At 43.7% G+C, this 20,363-nt stretch overlaps 1 protein-coding gene across 3 annotated transcripts in view; it reads right to left on the bottom strand.

Annotated features, from left to right (window-relative positions):
- Window positions 1-10,227: 10,227 nt before the first annotated feature.
- TSPAN7 (tetraspanin 7) overlaps window positions 10,228-20,363 on the bottom strand; it is a 219,345-nt gene continuing 209,209 nt past the window's right edge. For all 3 annotated transcript variants that reach the window (XM_045026908.1, XM_045027737.1, XM_045028498.1), the window contains exons 7-8: window positions 11,562-11,634; window positions 10,228-11,241 (exon numbers count right to left, since the gene is read on the bottom strand). In XM_045026908.1, the coding sequence (XP_044882843.1) occupies window positions 11,566-11,634 (69 nt within the window). In that variant the 3' untranslated portion in view covers window positions 10,228-11,241; window positions 11,562-11,565. The remainder of the gene's footprint in view (window positions 11,242-11,561; window positions 11,635-20,363) is intronic.

The raw sequence follows: 20,363 nt of genomic DNA on the forward strand, positions 1-20,363 counted from the left end.
TTTCTTGATACTTTAAATGACTGCTTCATGGAGCAGCTGGTACGGGAACCCACAAGGGGAGAGGCGACTCTAGATTTAATCCTGAGTGGAGCGCAGGAGCTGGTCCAAGAGGTAACTATAGCAGGACCGCTTGGAAATAGTGACCATAATACAATAGCATTCAACATCCCTGTGGTGGGAAGAACATCTCAACTGCCCAACACTGTGGCCTTTAATTTCAAAAGGGGGAACTATACAAAAATGAGGGGTTAGTTAGACAAAAGTTAAAAGGTACAGTGACTAAAGTGAAATCCCTGCAAGTCGCGTGGGCCCTTTTTAAAGACACCATAATAGAGGCCCAACTTCAATGTATACCCCAAATTAAGAAAAACAGTAAAAGAACTAAAAAAGAGCCACCGTGGCTTAACAACCATGTAAAAGAAGCAGTGAGAGATAAAAAGACTTCCTTTAAAAAGTGGAAGTCAAATCCTAGTGAGGCAAATAGAAAGGAGCACAAACACTGCCAACTTAAGTGCAAGAGTGTAATAAGAAAAGCCAAAGAGGAGTTTGAAGAACGGCTAGCCAAAAACTCCAAAGGTAATAACAAAATGTTTTTTAAGTACATCAGAAGCAGGAAGCCTGCTAAACAACCAGTGGGGCCCCTTGACGATGAAAATACAAAAGGAGCGCTTAAAGATGATAAAGTCATTGCGGAGAAACTAAATGGATTCTTTGCTTCAGTCTTCACGGCTGAGGATGTTAGGGAGATTCCCAAACCTGAGCTGGCTTTTGTAGGTGACAAATCTGAGGAACTGTCACAGATTGAAGTGTCACTAGAGGAGGTTTTGGAATTAATTGATAAACTCAACATTAACAAGCCACCGGGACCAGATGGCATTCACCCAAGAGTTCTGAAAGAACTCAAATGTGAAGTTGCGGAACTATTAACTAAGGTTTGTAACCTGTCCTTTAAATCGGCTTCGGTACCCAATGACTGGAAGTTAGCTAATGTAATGCCAATATTTAAAAAGGGCTCTAGGGGTGATCCCAGCAATTACAGACCGGTAAGTCTAACGTTGGTACCGGGCAAATTAGTTGAAACAATAGTAAAGAATAAAATTGTCAGACACATAGAAAAACAAACTCTTGAGCAATAGTCAACATGGTTTCTGTAAAGGGAAATCGTGTCTTACTAATCTATTAGAGTTCTTTGAAGGGGTCAACAAACATGTGGACAAGGGGGATCCGGTGGACATAGTGTACTTAGATTTCCAGAAAGCCTTTGACAAGGTCCCTCACCAAAGGCTCTTACGTAAATTAAGCTGTCATGGGATAAAAGGGAAGGTCCTTTCATGGATTGAGAACTGGTTAAAGGACAGGGAACAAAGGGTAGGAATTAATGGTAAATTCTCAGAATGGAGAGGGGTAACTAGTGGTGTTCCCCAAGGGTCAGTCCTAGGACCAATCCTATTCAATTTATTCATAAATGATCTGGAGAAAGGGGTAAACAGTGAGGTGGCAAAGTTTGCAGATGATACTAAACTACTCAAGATAGTTAAGACCAAAGCAGATTGTGAAGAACTTCAAAAAGATCTCACAAAACTAAGTGATTGGGCAACAAAATGGCAAATGAAATTTAATGTGGATAAATGTAAAGTAATGCACGTTGGAAAAAATAACCCCAACTATACATACAACATGATGGGGGCTAATTTAGCTACAACGAGTCAGGAAAAAGATCTTGGAGTTATCGTGGATAGTTCTCTGAAGATGTCCACGCAGTGTGCAGAGGCGGTCAAAAAAGCAAACAGGATGTTAGGAATCATTAAAAAGGGGATAGAGAATAAGACTGAGAATATATTATTGCCCTTATATAAATCCATGGTACGCCCACATCTCGAATACTGTGTACAGATGTGGTCTCCTCACCTCAAAAAAGATATTCTAGCACTAGAAAAGGTTCAGAAAAGAGCAACTAAAATGATTAGGGGTTTAGAGAGGGTCCCATATGAGGAAAGATTAAAGAGGCTAGGACTCTTCAGTTTGGAAAAGAGAAGACTAAGGGGGGACATGATAGAGGTATATAAAATCATGAGTGATGTTGAGAAAGTGGATAAGGAAAAGTTATTTACTTATTCCCATAATACAAGAACTAGGGGTCACCAAATGAAATTAATAGGCAGCAGGTTTAAAACAAATAAAAGGAAGTTCTTCACGCAGCGCACAGTCAACTTGTGGAACTCCTTACCTGAGGAGGTTGTGAAGGCTAGGACTATAACAATGTTTAAAAGGGGACTGGATAAATTCATGGTGGCTAAGTCCATAAATGGCTATTAGCCAGGATGGGTAAGAATCGTATCCCTAGCCTCTGTTCGTCAGAGGATGGAGATGGATGGCAGGAGAGAGATCACTTGATCATTGCCTGTTAGGTTCACTCCCTCAGGGGCACCTGGCATTGGCCACTGTCGGTAGACAGATACTGGGCTAGATGGACCTTTGGTCTGACCCAGTACGGCCTTTCTTATGTTCTTATGTTCTTACAATGTCCAGGTCAATCCAGAACTCCAAATGTGATGCCATTTATTTACCACAGTGATGACTACATATTATACAACTCTGTGTGCATGGCACTGTGATTTGCTGTCTTTCAATTATTGTAACTGGGTAATAAGCCAGCACAATCAGTGACAAAATCACACGTGGTATAATTATGGATCTCTCATTTTAGGAGTAAGTGGCTGAAATAGGGAAAATTATGCACCTTGCTGCAGAACACAAACACTCAGAAGCAGCAACTGCTGCTGCTGAGAATTGTTAATGCCAATAACTCAAACATTACTGACTCTCCAGCGTAGAGATCTTGGGACATTGACCCCCGAAGAGAGGCAGGTGGGCTTTGGCTCACTGGCAGATCTCACCATCCTTCCCCCGCAGCTGTCAGGGACTAGATGTAGAGATTGGGAAGCCTGAGCACAGCTCATTAGCGTACTGTTGTATCACCCCATTGTGCTAGGCACGGGACATATGCATAATGTGGCCGTGTCGGTCCTGAAAAGCTAGGGTGTAAACAGACACTGGGTCGGAGGGGAAACAGAGACACAGAAGTGAAGTGACTTGCCCAAGGTCACACAGCTGGTTAGTGACCAAGCCAGAAGTAGAATCCCTGTTGCTAGTTCCCAGTCCAATGTCTTGACTCCCTAGAGCAGTGGCTCTCAACTCGTCCAGACTACTGTACCCCTTTCAGTTTCAATTTCACCTCACCTGAAAATGACTTGCTTACAAAAATCAGACATAAAAATGCAGAAGTGTCACAGCCCACTATGACTGCAAAATTGCTTCCTTTCTCATTTTTACCATATAATTATACAATAAACAGATTGAAATATAAATATTGTACTTACATGTCAGTGGATGGTATATAGAGCAGCATAAACAAGCCATTGTCTGTATGAAATTTTAGTTTGCACTGACTTCGCTGGTGCTTTTTATGTAGCCTGATGTAAAACTAGGCAAATATCTAGCTGAGCTGATGTACCCCCTGGAAGATCTCTGTGTACCCCCAGGGATACCCATACCTCTGGCTGAGAACCACAGTACTAATGGGCTGCAAACGGGTTCCATCCAGGTTCCCTCCCTGTCCTGATGATAGAGCTCCATTTTGATGCTGGTGTAAAGAAATAGTGGGCTAAATGGTGCGGAGAACCAATTCTTTCTGGCTAGACATCGTGGGTCTGATCCTGCACTCCTGAGCCAGGCAGGACTCATTATAATGGGAGCTTTGCCTGAATAAGGCCTGCAGGATTGGGTCAAATGTAAAGCAATGCCACTGGCAAAACTTATACATACAGGCTGTGTTCATCAGCATCGTCCAGTACTCACCCCAGCTCCCAGACAGTATGTCACTGCCTACAGTGAACATAACCGTTAAGATCAACTGCTTTTCTGTAGCTGAAAGTGTTCACACTAATATTAACCTCTGTAAAATACTCCAAGGCTTTCCCTTGAGGTGAAATTCACCCCTGTGCAGAGGGCCAGAGCAAGGTCCATGCACTATTTAAGTCCCACCGGATCTCTCAAAGTTAGGTGCAAGTGGTGCATAGGGCCTTTGCATAGATGTGCACTTTACACCCAACGAGCAGCATGTAGGATCGACTGTTTCCTGCGTGGAGTCACACTAGATTTGTTTTAGTCTGTTATTTTGCAGGAACAGCTTCTCAGTATCTCCTTGGACCATCTGAAAACGGCACAGCTATTTTTATCACTGTTGCTCTGCTTGCAAAATTATTAATGGCCCCTTCATTTCCGCAGACCTTGCTGCCGTGTTAACCTACAGCAAGATTATTGCAGCCTGGGAGGGACCTGCATTTACAAAATCATTTGGTTTTACTTTTACATTAATCAGAAATTGATTATTTCTCTGTTTCCTGCACTTTGCCCATCTGTGGAAAGGTTAGAGACTGGAGTAGCATGTAGAATAAGCCCAGTACCAGGTTGTGGAAATAGAAGATATGTGCTGAAAGAACTCCGCCCACCGCCAGTAACAGGTTCCTCCAAGGAGGCCACAGACAGCCCAGTCTGACACCCCCTCACCCAGACAAGCAGGATCTCTGAAGAGGCTGATGGTAGCCCAGCAACTCCCCCTGACTTAGCAAAGCGCGTAAGCACCTATTTGAAGTGCGCTGTTGGCTAGGGATGGGATTACGCACATGGTTAAAGTTAAGCGCATGCATCACTGAAATGGAGACAGAATTCAAATCCAGTTCAGTGGCCTGGCACCCCATCACTCACCATCAGCAACTTGGCCCAAACAGCCCTTGATCAGTAGGAAATGTGAGAGGAGGCTGGTGTGACCCACTTCCTCCCCTAACCTGGTGAATCACAGGGAAGATGTTCGCAGCCCAATCTCCCTTCTCCTTTGGGCAGACGAATCCTATTGCAGTGGGAGAGACCGGGACTGCCGGTGAGCCAAATCCCCTCTGGGATTCCTTCCCTGCAAGCTGCTGAGCCTGTCAGGGATGACCCTTAATTCAGCATCACTCTTCAATCAGAGCAAGATACAACTTGGACTGAAATGAACTTAAAAGCCCACCTGATGTGATTCTTTGTTGGTTCAAATCTCCTGCTTGATTAAAATACTCAGGTGATTGGGGGAGGGGTGCTGTAGAGAGATAGGATGCATTTTTAGAGCTTTCTGAAGAAGAGCTTGTAGTACTTACCTTTTTACAGCTGCTGTCCTTACTTTTGTGGGCGTTTTCCCAGAATACAAACTGCAGGGTCTGGCCTGATTCTCTAATCATCTGTGTACCAAAAGTCCCACTGAATTCTAAGAGATGAGGTCTGCAGGAGCTGTCCCCGTATATCATGTGGTTGATGGACAAGGTAGAAAGTGCACATTCTACTACATACACGAAGCAAAGCCACTAACAGAACACCAGGCTTACTGCAGATTGGAAACAAATCAAGCACACGCTACTGGGGCAAGCGGGGGGGGGGGGGGAGAATACGAGGAAACTGTGCTTGTAAACAGCATTTCCATAGCCTGAAAAACAAATCCCCCTAGAGGAGTTACATGAAAGCTGCCCAGCATTTATGCAGCAATTGTATTGGCATTCTTCACATTAATTAAACCGCGAACATTGTTCTGCTGCAGAGCAGAGCAGAGAAGCAGTGGGCTGCGTTGGCATAAAAGGAGCAGACTTCAGCGTGCCAAACTCAGAGCTATCAAAAGCCAAGGGAATGCGCCAGCAAGGAAACTACTGTTCCTGACAGAGAGAGACAGCTCCCCACAGGCTGAGCTGGAGAATGACCTGGTCTCTGAAGGCAGCTGTTCATCTGCCCTTTTAGCTGGAGGTTCAGCAATACAGAACTGCACGGGCAATATAAATAAAAGGTGTTTAAAAAAAAAAAAGACATACCAATCAGAGTTGAGGCCAAGCTGCAACGTTTGGATCTTGCTCCGAACTTTCCCAGGTTTGAATGTGGAGCACATATAATTTATAATAGAAAAATCAATACAGGGAAACAAATGAGACAGCAAATACACAGCAGTCTAGTGACAGGGCTCAAACAAAAGCTAGGACACTGATTCCTCTTCTCTGCACTGTGGCGGGTACAAGGAAAGGCAGACGTCAATAACGAAGGAAAGTTGGTTTGCTTGCAGCTCCAGTCTTTATGCAAAATCCAGCTTTTAATTGATTGCCCTCAATTTGCTCAAATGCACAGTCAGTCATTTCCAGTGTTTGACTTTCTACAGCTGCTGCCAGGCCTGCCTGATGGATCGTGAAGCTGCAAAGCACACAATCCACAGACTGTGCTTGAGGAGAACAATGCATCGTCCTTCCTCCTGAACCAGCACAGGCCACAGAGACCCAGCAAAACTGAGCAGAAGGCAACTTCACTGCAGGACAAATGTTAATGAGTATCCTGTTTAAATATACAGGTTTCTCCTCTCTCAGTATTATATACACACATGTATTTAAATACCACAGTGCAGAACATCAAGAATACATTTGATTTTTATTTAATTTTCTGGTTTTGGGGTTGGGGGGGATGGAAGCCAGAACCCCCCTGTTTTGTAAATTCTTTCTGGCTCTAAAGGTGCAGTAATTTGCCAGCTAGGAAAGTTAAGGGAACTACTTGTGCGAATGAGCCAAGCAGGATTTAGTCCTTAGTGTAGAACTTCGTTTTATAGTTTCCAACATTAGCCAAAGTTACTAATGTCCGTGCCCATTGATGAATGTGAACATTCTTGTAGCTCTGGCCCCACGATTAAGGCAAGTTTCCAGCTCTTCTGAGAAACAGCTAGTCAATCTCACATTGTCAGATGCTGAATTTCAGCTACTTGTGAGCTAAAGCATCTTTACATTTTCATAAAATGAAGGGGGTGGGGGTGGGGATTTCACCCTTTCACAGCTTAAAAATGGCTGACGGAATTAAAAAGAAAAACAAAACAAAACAACAAACACAACCAGCCATTGGACTGAGATTACACATAGGAAGGGTCCGGGGAATTTCTCAGAAAGGTCTGAACATATGGTGGACCCTTGTAATAACCACTACCCCCATCTCAACTCTCACACACACACACAGTTCCACCTACCTTACCCCATCTCTCTCTCTCTGACACACACACACACACACACACACACACACACACACACACACACACACACACACACACACACACACACACACACACACACACACACACACACACACACACACACACTTCTACCTACCCTTAACAAAACCCAGAACCAAGCAGTAGCAGGGAAAGCAGCTGTTACTAGGGAAAATGGCACATAAGATCAGCTGCTGACAAATAAATCTTAACTTAGACATTCTATTGTTTAGTGATAGGTGCCAAGTAAAGCAAGGCTGGAGCTGAGGCAGAGCAGACTCTGCCACCGGAAAGCGCAGATTGAGACTCAAGGCCAAGGCATAGCTATTGGAGTTACAAGCATCAGTCAAATACAGCAAGAGGGAGAGAGTGAAGATCAGCTTTATTCTCAGCAATGGATCACATCAGTAAAAATAATGATCTGTAGTTAGAGACTGACACCAAGTTCTGTCCCCCCCCGCAAAAGTGCAAGCTCCCACTCCAATAAAGCCGAAGGTGCCAGTGAGCTTTTAAGGTCTTTTCAGGTTTTGTTTCCTTTATGTATCCCTGCATGCCTGTTCATTCCTCAGCACTGCTCCTACTACGATTGCCTTTAATTTTGGATGAGAGAGCAGGGATCATTCCAGCCAACATCAATACCACACAATGGATTTATTGGCAGCGAATGCTGAAAAGCAGCGCGTGCTGCTAGAGACCATGTATGCATGCACACACCTGAGCCATCTTTGGGCTCCTGTCACCACTGGCTTAGAACCAGGGCTGGTGCAAGGATGTTTTGCGCCCTAGGCGAAACTTCCACCTTGCGCCCTCCCCCATCCCCGAGCCCCCGCCCTGAGGCGCCCCCGCCCCGCAGCAACTCCCCCCCGACCCCTGAGGCAGCTCCCCACTCCCTGCCCCAGCTCACCCCTGCTCCGCCTCCACCCCGAGCACGCCGTCGCTGCTTCATTTCTCCCGCCTCCCAGGCTTGCAGTGCCTAAGCTGGTTGGCGCTGCAAGCCTGGGAGGCGGGAGAAGTGAAGCAGCCACGGCGTGCTCGGGGAGGAGGCGGGGCAGGGGTGAGCTGGGGTGGGGAGTTCCCGTGTGCCACCCCCCCCTTACTTGCTGCAGGCGACCCTCCCCGAGCTCCCCTGCCCCAATTCCCTTCGCCTAAATGCCAGCAGTGACTCGGGAGGCCGAAGATCCAGCCGCTGCCGAAGAAAATGCCGCCCCCCAAATCCTAGCGCCGAGGTCGCCTAAATGGTTGCACCGGCCCTGCTTAGAACCTGGTATCAGAGTCTGATCCCCAATGCAGGCACCAGGGTAGGCAGTGTAATGAGCTGCAGTCTACAGGATTCTCCTGGAGATCTCACTTAAAACCTGCTTCGAATGGTTTATTCCATACTAATTAGGGAGTCTAGTGTCCCTGCTGCTAAGGGGAAAGAAAACACAAGCAAGAGGCAGAAGGAGAGTCTGTATTCTCCCAAGGAGCCCTGGTGGTGTGTTTATAGCAGTACCAGTGCTTTTGTGAAAGTGCAGCCAGAGCATACGTTTAACACATATGTCTATTTAATCTAAGATCTGTCCAGATGTTCCCTTATTCTTTCAGCTGAGGGGATGCGGAAACCAAAAATAATACCCTGCACTTGGACTTCAGTTTGTGGCATTTTGCAACTTGTTTGAGTAAAGCCTAATGTGTGTTATCTATCTAGGTTCAAACTCAGCCCTTAACTGGTCTGCATGGCAGCTCTGAGACAATAACCAGCTATATTTTTGCACTACCTTCAAGTCACTCAGTGGTGTTTTATCTTCCTGGAATTTAGTCAGCGCAAAAGAGTTTCCATACCTGGGTGCATATGCAAAGTGTACACAGCAAAGGCACATGTAATTATGGGGGTTGTGTATGCATGCACAATACTGAACGCCTCTGCAGTTATTAAGCTTTACAGAAAGACATGCCTTTATAGTTTAAAGAGACTGCTGTTCATCGCCGGGTCTACAATGTAGGGCTGAGGCACTGCACAATTACTTCATGTATTTGATGGTACTTTTCAGAAAGGCTTGAAAGTTTATGCCCACATATGCTACAGCTTTCCTCCTTCATTTTTCTTTTTTACCCAAGTAACAAAGGGGGCTAAATTCTCTTCTCAACTTGCAGGTAAATTACTGATTTAAGGCCTGAACAAAAGCCTAGCGAAGTCAATGGGAGTCTTCCTATTGATTTCAATGCATTTTAGATTAAGGGATAGCTCAGTGGTTTGAGCATTGGCCTGCTAAACCCAGGGTTGTGAGTTCAATCCTTGAGGGGGCCACTTAGGGAGCTAGGGCAAAATCAGTACTTGGTCCTGCTAGTGAAGGCAGGGGGCTGGACTTGATGACCTTTCTAGGTCCCTTCCAGCTCTAGGAGACTGGTATATCTCCAATTGTTATAAGGGGGTTTAGTGCCCAATCCAAAGCCCATCGTAGTCAATGGAAAATTACCACTGACTTTTATGGGCTTTGTGTCAGGTCCTAAATTCTCCATATATTCACATGGAGAGAGACCCTTCCAAGGCCGAGATACAAGGGCATACCTTTCCGCAAAGGTCGCAGAGTCAGTGCTATGCAAAAACAAACCGAAGGGAATTCCTAACACCATAATAGTGTGCAACACAAAGGACCAGGATCATAGGGGGGAGGGATAGCTGAGTGGTTTGAGCATTGGCCTGCTAAACCCAGGGTTGTGAGTTCAATCCTTGAGGAGGCCACTTAGGGATCTGGGGCAAAAATTGGTCCTGCTAGTGAAGGCAGGGGGCTGGACTCAATGACCTTTCAAGGTCCCTTCCAGTTCTAGGACATTGGCATATCTCCAATTATTACCTATCATTGAACATTGTAGATTTTCTTACCGGCCACAAAAGGAGTAATTGTGAAGCAGAGGGTATGTGTTTAGCCCAAAGAAAAACCTTCCACTTATTCCACAGTTTGTTTCGCCAAGAGTTTGAAACAATTCCAGCTACTACCTCCTTCCAAGGCAATATTATTTTTGCCTCATAAGCAAGTCACAACTTAAAATACACATAATTCTAAATAATGATGCACTCTCTGTTTTACTTCTCCCTGAGAGTTGTGTTAGGACTGAAGAACAAAAGTGAAGCAGATAGAAATCTGTAATAGTTCCATTTATTAATACATATCTCACAAATACAATATCAACGCATTCTTGTTGGCATGCTAGACAGAGGCATTATTAAAAAATTCCTATTTTTTTAAAAAGGTTTTAAACTTTTGCTTCCCCCCCAAAATATTCTGTATGCTTGTTTTTGTTTTGATTGATTTGACAATATATTTGGTGGCTGTAACGTCAATGGGGAAAAAAAAGAAAATAGAAAAAAGGATGAAGGCCGCATTACAGCACAATTTGATTAGTTCAGAGTTATCTAATAAAAAAATAAAAGAAGCAAAATTACTGCCTTCACAGTAAGCAACAACACAGCTTAATAACAGTATTACACAGGTTCAGGTTCAGAGGCAAAATGCACTAGACAAGGTCTACTGGCATACGCACTAGGCATACAACATTGAATAAGAATCAAAGATGTAGTAGAACATCAGGAATAACAGTTCCCTTCAAGCACAACATTATAACATTATTTTTCAAGTATCTTTATGTTATGTTACTGATTTCTTGTGTTTTGGGGGAAGGGGGCATTTGTGGTGAGAAGATGAAAACCTTAGTAAAGCAGTAAACAAAACAAGAAACTAAGATTTAGTAAAGCAAAAGAATATATATTTCATATACTGGTTTAAATGAACGTGTGCAACACTTATTAACCATGGTGAAAGGCTAATTTTGCCCTCCAGTCACTACATGCACAGCCTGATCAATGTTGTTAATGGATTACCATTGTTCACGTACAACGCAACTACTGTATGACCAAGAACATACATATAGTGCCATCATATGCAGAGCCTTTAAGATGGAGTGTACAGTACTGGATGTTGAATGGTTCAAGCTACTCTTGGTGGTGCAATAGTACTTCACGGAATGGTACACTACACATGGTACGGAGTTTAGAAGATGGGGTGTGTGTGCAAGAGAGTGTGCTCTAACATTCTTTAAAGTCTTCCTAGATTGCTGCAGTTCCTGATTTTGAGACAGGCTCTGTATTTCACATCTCTGAAAGACTAGGGAAGGAGAGAGAAAAAGAGATGAATTGTTTTAGCTGCTAACAAGCTTCACAACAGAACTTTCTCTTTTTTAAAAAAAATATATTCAGAGGTAACAAAATATTCATAAATTATATGTTCAAGCGATGCTGCAATTCCCTTCTTTCCACCAGGCAAAATATTGGGGTGGAGGGAGGCAGAACCCACAGCTAAAGGCCCCATTCTTGATAAAAACATAAGACACCCAAAATCTACTATCATGAACAAATGTACAGCAGAGCATGGCTACTGAAATACCTTGTGGCCAGCACACTGTATACAAAGAGATAATGGCTCACCTTGTTACACCATCTCATACTGATTGGCAGTGATAAATCGGGACAGACAGCATGCCAGCAGCATTCCAATCAACTATTTGAGGGGGAAAAAACAGACAAGGAGTTAAGAGTCATTGTGATACATATAGGGTGACCAGATGTCCCAATTTTATAGGGACAGTCCCAATATTTGGGGCTTTTTCTTATATAGGCTCCTATTACCTCCCAACCCCTATCCTGATTTTTCACACTTGCTGTCTGGTCACCCTAGATACATAGTGACCTTGCCAAATGGAATCTTTGGTAACTTTTTTAGAAAACTGAAATGTGCTGTTACATTATAGGAAAGCAAATGTTTACATTCCTGAGCTATTACGAACCCCCCAGAATTACTACCACATTTTAAGTGCAGCTCTAATCTGAAAAGTGGTGTAAAAATGGCACCTCCATCTTCATCAGATCTTCCTCCTGTTTGTAATCAGAGTCCCATCTGCTTACTTTGGCAACTAAGTATGTTTTCACTACTTTTTACTCCTGTTTGCACTCCCTGGCCAGCAAAGCTGAGGGAGAGTGAGCTGAATCCTATTCTGGCATATGTATCAAGTTATTGACTGAATTCTAATGTCAGGATCTCACTTGGTTATAGAATCATAGAACCATAGGTTAGAAAGGACTGCAAGGGTCTTGTCTAGCCTCCTGGCAAGATGCAGGATTTGTTGTCTCTGAACTATCCAAGACAGATGGCTATCAGGATCCTTTTGAAAACCACCAGCGAAGGAGATTCCACAAGCTCCAGAAGCAGCCTGTTCCACTGGCCTACTGTTCTTACTGTTAGGAAGCTATTCCTGAGATTTGATCTAAATCTGCTATGCTGTAGTTTGAACCTATTGTTTCTTGTCCTGCCCTCTGTGGCAAGAGAGAACAACTTTTCTCCATCATGTTCCCCTACCCTTAATCTCCTCTTTTTTAAATGAAAAGATGTCCAGTTCCTTTAGCCTTTGCTCATATGGCTTGTGTTCCATCCCTTTGATCATCTTTGTCGCTCGCCTCTGGATCCTTTCCAGTTTCTCTACATCCTTTCTATACATTGGTGACTGGAGTACTGGACACAGCACTCCAACTAAGGCCTACTAGCACCAAGTAGAGCAGTACTATCACCTCCTGTGACTTGTATGCTATGCCTCTGTTAATGCAACCTGAAACTGCATTTGTTTTTTGCAACAGCATCAAATTGCTGACGTATGTCGAGGTTGTCAACCACCACAACTCCCAGATCCTTCTCAGCAGTGCTGCGGACAAGCCAGTTATCCCCTATTCTGTATTTGTGCATTTGGTTTTTCTTCCCTAGGTGCAGCACGTTACATTTGTCTTTGTTGCTTTTCATTTGGTTGTTTATAGCCCAGTTCTCCAATTTATCAAGATCCTTTTGAATTTAAGTTCTATCCCCTAAAGTGTTTGCAATCCCCCAGCTTTGTGTCATCTGTGGACTTGATCAGTATGCGCCTTATACCTACATCCAGGCCATTAATCCAGATGTTAAATAACATCGGACCTAGAACAGATCCCTGGGCTTCTTACTACTAATGAGCAACACCACTGAAAGATATGGGGGACTGGCATAGGGATAATGAAAGGCAGAATTTGGACAGCAGTATCTTTATTTCTAATGATTCTGAGTAACCAGGATAGCAAGCAACTTAACTTCTAGATCCCACAGTGAGTACGTACAGCTGACATTTTAATTAAACATACGTTCTTAAACACGCAGCTTTATTAAATAAGAGTCAGAGTTAAATGTGCGTTGAAGTGTGGTCCATCTAATGCCCCAAACCAACATTTCCCTTTCTTTACAGAAGTTAAACAATTTCAAAAATAAAGTTAAGACATTTGGAAATAAAGAGCTGAAGATCTAGGTGGCTCTCACTGCCATGTGGTTCTTCAGCCCCTCAGACTTCACTCAACTTACAGCTTCACTTGTTCTTTAAAATTTGCACAATATGCGCAACAGTGAGAGCAACAAATTACACCTCTACATCAATATAACGCGACCCGATATAACACGAATTCAGATATAACGCGGTAAAGCAGTGCTCTGGGGGGGCGGGGCTGCGCACTCTGGTGGATCAAAGCAAGTTCAATATAACGCGGTTTCACCTATAACGCGGTAAGATTTTTTGGCTCCCGATGACAGCGTTATATCGGGGTAGAGGTGTAGTAGGAGATTATTGAAAATGGATCCCTGGAATAGGAGATGGGTTTTTATAATCTCCTGGTAATTTATTCATTTGACCATCATAATTTATTAATATTTTCCTGCATATACCAATCACATTAATAACCACACTTCTCACAGCTGTGGTGGCCTATCAACTCTGAGTATATAAAGATTGTTACAGTTCATAACGACTTACAGAGGTGAAGAGACACCGCTGCCAAAACATCAACCATTTTACTGTTTCAAATAATTACAAACACACTTTTGCCACAGAGTACTGTGTCAAAACTGATCCATCTCATTCATTTGTGCCCGTTGGGGCATCCTTTAAGTTAGGGGCACCATGCAGTTCCCTTTGAACATTTCTATCTACTGCATGTGAAGGATATCAATGTAATGAATTTCAGAATGTGGACAAAACTTATTAGCAATGAAAGCCTTTGCTTCTTCCTTGAACCACATGGAGCGCACCCAGCTATCCCCTGGCTGGTTACCCTTCCAAACTAGCTCATTATTCTGTTTAAAAACTTACACTCAGGATTGTTAATTAGTTTACTACATAATTAAGGCTCCCTGTATAGTGATCATTGTAACAACATTCATCTTTCCCACCAAGCTGATTGTTTGGTCCCTACACTACCCCAAACCTGTGTTACTTCCCATAGTGAGTATTTATAACCCCCGAGAATGAATGTATACACATATGCTTAAGAGCACTACGCCTCCTTAAATGTTGAAAATCTTGGGACGTCACTGGGAAAAGGACAACTCAGCAACGCATCACTTACTTCATAGTGATTTCTGCTAATCTGGAATGTAAAACGTAGCAATATCAGCTTTCAGTCCAGTCATACTGTTCTAGTTGCCACAACATTTCATACTATTGGCATGAGCACATTTGGGTTGGCGAAAAACAGAAGCACATCAATGTGTGCACATGGCTAGATGAGATTCCCACCATCACCACCTTTTCCTATTTAAATGCTAGAGATGTCTGAATCATATCCTATCCGGGCTCTAAGGAAATGCTGATTAGGACAGGGTGTGTCACAAACATGTGCCCTCTTATTAAGCAGAAAGACGTTTGGGCAAGATCCAGCAATCAGCAGTGCTGCTCAAGGAGTGTCTCACATTGTCAGGATTCATTTTATAAAATGGCCTTAACTCCCATGAACTCCAACTAGTATAATGCATTTTTAGCATCAGGTGACAGTATTAATCTTAGCTCAGGTATAAACAAGACGGAGTGCAGGTCATGGATAACACACCCAACATGGTCCTGATACAACCTCCAGTACTTGATCTTTTCAGGTGGGATTTTGAAATTAATTGGATTTGGCCATCCAAATTCCCATCTCAGCTTTGGAAATCCCTCCCTAGATCAACAACTCACCTTACTGCCACTGGAACTATTAACAAATATTTTTAGGTCCGTGTTAAAGGAGGGAGTTTAGGCTGTAGCTCGAGCACTCACTCAGGAGCCCTCCTTCCTTCGGGCAAATAGCGAGGTTGGTGTTATCTGGCTGTGCATTGCAGCCCAATACTCCAGTCACTATGGGGGTGATATTATCAACATGGCAGTTTGTAAAATCCTATTGGGAGCCCATCATGTGCTTCAGCTTTACCACTCCAAGGGCCGCTGAGGCTGCCATTGCTACTTCCTGCTGTGATTTTTGTTTTAACTCAGTCTCACTTTTGGGGAGTCGTACATATGTTTCCCACAGGGTTACAGAAAGAACAGAACAAAATGTTCCCAGTGGGCTCTGGGTTGTGGCTGTCCCTCCCATTACTTTTTAATGCCTGTGGTATTTCTGGGTTTATTTCTTTTTCCTCAGTTGACACACTAGTTCCTTCTGTGCTTTGTTATCTTTTTCACTGTAATAACACTAAGTATCTCTGATCGTGTGTTCGGACCTATTTATTTTCACTAAACTAATTCCTCGCCAGACCCTAATCAGCTCCTCACTGATCTTCTAATGGCTAATTTTGCGTGCACATCCAATTTTGCTGTATTTTCTTGGTACTATGAGATGCATGTTATTTTCCCCCTCAGCAGGACGTTAGCTGTGTCCAGAGTAAGCAAGAGTCGCTATTTGAGAAATCGTTAAATTGCACATATTCATCAAATGCTTTTACAAGGTCTTAGACCACCACTGTGAGATCCTGCAGTTGTCAGAGTTACACTGGCAAACCAGGTGCCAGCTTATGCCAAGGGGGCCTACGTCTCAAATGAACACTGACAAATGCATAGCTGGAATCAGCCTTCCTCACCTGTGTGTTATAATTCTAATAACTATTTTAGCAATACTAAGAATATGTTTAGACTTTATGAAATGTTTGTAAGGGGCTGGATGCATTAATCTCACTTATATCATCTGCATCCCATGTTATCAGGTAATATTTACGTGTAGGCTCTATAACTGTAAATCACCGGACAGGGGAGGAACACTAACCAGTGAGATGATGCAGATGATAGAAGCATTAACCAGTGTGAAATACTAGTCTCCAACAGGAGGTGTTACCTTCTGCCCAACAAATAAAGGCCCATCACTACTAGACGCACTATTGTGGATCACCAGAAGACAAAAGACTTTGTTGTTTGCTCTGCCCCCCAATAAAGAGGAGTTCCTCCCATCAGCTGAACTGGCAGGTCAGAGAATTGGAATGGGATAAAAACCCTTAACAAGAAGAAACTGCATCACTATGCTGCTTGGACTCAAGGGCAATGTTTTCAAGGCATAAGCAGGAGATCACTAGGGTTTAGCTTGGGAAGCGCTAAGGGACGGCTTATTATAGAAGCCTATCTTACTTTTGAAACTTAAGACAGTAACTCATTGATGTGTGTGTGTTTACCTACTTTAACCTTGTAAATAACTTATTTCCTTTTCCTAGTTAATAAATCTTTAGATAGTTTGTTATAAGATTGGCTACAAGCATTGTCTTTGATGTGAGATCTAGGGTGGAATTGATCTAGGGGAAAGTGACTGATCCTTTGGGATTGGGAGTAACCTGAATATTGCTGTGATTCTTGGCGTAAGGCATCATCTATCACAAAAGCTGTCCTGTAGTGGCTCAAGAGTGTGAGTATCAACCTCAGGGCGCTGATCTATCTCGCCACCAAGGTGAGCCTATCTTTGAGATAGATGGTCCTTTAGACCAAGAATCACAGAAATATTCAGGTTTCTCCCAGTCCCAAAGGACTAGTCAATTGCACCTCAGATCTCACAAAAACCACAATGCTTGTAGACAATCCTATAATAAACTATATACAGATTTATTAAAAAGGAAACAAGACTTATTTACAAAGTTAAAGCAGGTAAACATACATACACAAATGAGTTACGATCTTAGGTTTCAAAAGGTAATAGAACAGAGGTGGGCAAACTACATCCAGCCTGTGGGACCATCCTGCCCAGCCCCTGAGCTCCTGGCCCAGGAGGCTAGCCCCTAGCTCCTCCCCTGCTGTGCCCCCTCCCCCACAGCCTCAGCTCACTGTACTGCTGGCGCAATGCTCTGGGCGTCCGGGCATCACAGCTGCAGAGCCGCTGCCTGACCCAGTGCTCTGAGCTGCATGGTGGCGCGGCTGCCTGTCCTGGTGTTCTGGGTGGTGTGGCTGTAGCTCCACCAGCACTCCAGGCAGTGTGGTAAGGGGGCAGGGAGCAGGAGGGTTCGGGGTGGTGGTCAGGAGGCGGGGGTGTGGATAGGGGTTGGGGCGGGGAACGTGGGGGCAGGGGTCCCGGGGAGGCAGTCCGGAAGGGGGGGGTTGGATGGAGTGGAAGGGGGCAGTCAGGGGCAGGGGTTCCGGAAGCAGTCAGGGAGAAGGGGTGGTTGGATGGGGCAGTCAGGAATGAGAGGAAGGGTTGGATGAGACAGGAGTCGCAGGGGGCCATCAGGAGGCGAGAAGCAGGGGGAGAGGGGCACAGCCTCCCCAACCGGCCCTCCATACAATTTTGGAACCCCGATGTGGCCCTCAAGCCAAAAAGTTTGCCCGCCCCTGTAATATAAACTTCTATAATAAGCAAGCGCTATATGTCCTTTAGGGATACTCCAAGCAAAGCAGCTGGGAATCCCTTTCTTATGCTTAGAAAACCTTGCCCCCCAGAGTCCAAGCAGCATAGAGATACAGTTCCTTCTTGTAAGGGTCTTTTACCCCTTCGCTCCCATGTTCTCTGAGCTGCAAACTTAACTGATTGGAGGAATTCACTTGCATGACCCCTTCATGGTGGGGAAGAGCAAAACAACAAAAAGTCTTTTGTTCTCTTTAATGTTCCACAATAGTCTGCCTAGTGTCAATGGGCCTTCCTTGTGGGCCAAGATGTAACACATTCTGTTGGAGACCAACACTGTACACTAATTAATCTCTCTCTGCTGTCTGGTGATTTGCACAGTCACAAAGGCGTACAATACAAATGCTTAAATATTACCTTACAATATGGGATACAGGTGCTATAAGTGAGTTTAATGCATGCAGCACCTCACAAGCATTCAGTAAAGTCTAAACACTAAACACATTCTTATATAATCTTAATGCCTATTTTAACAATACTAAACATTCAGGTGAGCCAGACTGATTGCAACTATGTATTTGTCAGTGTTCAGTTGAGACATGGGGACCTTGGCATGAGTGCTAGCACCTGGTCTGCCAGCGTCACAAACCCCATGTCAAGCTGCTGAGTAGGTTTGATATTTGCTATTATTATATGTATTGTGGTATGACTCGGGATCAGTGAAGAACAGGCCTCCATTGTGTGTGGCACTGTACAGTACACGCAGGGTAGTGGACAGTTTCTGTCTCAAAGAGCTGACAATAGTAGATTTTATATCGGACTTGTGCATATCATCAAAAACAGGCGAGCCCCTTTATTGTATGAGGGAAGATTAGTGAGGTGTAATATCTTTTATTGAACCAACTCCTGTTGATGGAAAAGACAAGCTTATGAGCTTCACAGAGCTATTCTTCAGTTCTTCTTTGTTTTATTGAATGACAGTGGAAATACGCAGATGTCACAAAGTCACCAACAGACCATTTTTCCTGTAGGTGATGGTGGTATATTGGTACCTGCTCCAGAATGCTGCTGATTGGCCAGGAACCCCCACGCCATAATCATGAGAGTTCTAGCTGTAAGGGGAGAGTAGGCAGTATATAATCTCTCTTTAAAAACCTGTCTGATACCGAATTTGGGCCACAGATCACTATTGTAATCATCCCCCACCACAACCTTCTTCCTGCATTAGATTTCTGGGATGAAGGGAAGGGCAGGAGGAGGAGATGTCATTTTAAAGCAGAACTCTGACAAATAAAGTGCCATTAAACACAGTAGACAACTCCCAATCATCCATGAAGTTTGTTGTGTTTCAGAGATGCCGTATGCACTTCCAGTAATGACAATGTTCAGCTTTACAGTACTTCCCAGGATATGGTAATGTGTTTATTTAATGAGATGAACATTTAAAGAGACAAATTTACTCAAATCCAGCCTGAAGAAAGCAACAGGTTGGCTTTCCACTGAAATTCAGATTACATGTGTGTGCACCTTCTGACCTTCAGGCTATTTATTTCTCTTTGGCACTGCCTAAATGCTGTTTCATATTTTTAAGGGGTCATGTTACCATCACATAAACTGGTGTATTTCACAGAGCCTGGCATAAAAGGGGCAAGCCATTATATAAATGGACTTTGTACAGCATTTCTGGATATACTAAGATTTGCCCATACAAATGGCTCCACTGATAACAAATGTACTTAATATGGGGAGGGCAGGAAAAAACAGAGAGAGACTAGGAAAAAAGAATTAAGGATTTTGAGTAAACAATATAAACAACATATGTGCTGGTATAGGATGCTAGAAAGATTTAATTGTCACTTTCTTGGTCAAGCACGGTTGTGCCATTTGGGAGCAATTTGGTTGTCATAAACCAGCTAGCCAAAAAATCTTTATAAACCTCCACATCTTTACAGTCTGCTTACACCTATTTACCCACAATACAACAAATAAACAACCAGAGGTTCTCAAACTTTTGTACTGGTGACCCCTTTCACACAGCAAGCCTCTGAGTGTGATCCCCCCATATAAATTAACAGTACTTTTTTATATATTTAACACCATTCTAAATGCTGGAGGCAAAGCGGGGTTTGAGGTGGAGGCTGACAGCTCACGACCCCCCCATGTAATAACCTCACGACCCCCCAGTTTGAGAACCCCTATAATAAACTAACTCAAGCAGCAAATAATAAAACCCCAACAACCACCACAAAACCCCCTTCCCCCTTCTCATTTCATCTCCACACAAACCCTTTCTCCACAAGAAACAGTCGCATTTATCAACCTTAGGGCTTGTCTTCACTACGGAGCTAAATCTGCACTGCTGCAATTGATGCAGAGGCATCGATTTATCAGGTCTAGTGAAGACACGCTCAATCGATGGGAGAGTGCTCTCCTGTCGATTTCTGTACTCCATCTCAACAAGAGGTGGAAGCAATGCTGGCACGTGAGCGTCTCTCGTCGACATAACATAGTATGGATCCCACAGTAAGTAGATCAAAGCTACGTCGACTTGAGTTACGCTACTAACGTAACTCAAATTGCGTCACTTATATAGACCGGCAG

The sequence above is a fragment of the Mauremys mutica genome, chromosome 1, assembly GCF_020497125.1.
Source record: "Mauremys mutica isolate MM-2020 ecotype Southern chromosome 1, ASM2049712v1, whole genome shotgun sequence".
Taxonomy (NCBI): Eukaryota; Metazoa; Chordata; order Testudines; family Geoemydidae; genus Mauremys; species Mauremys mutica.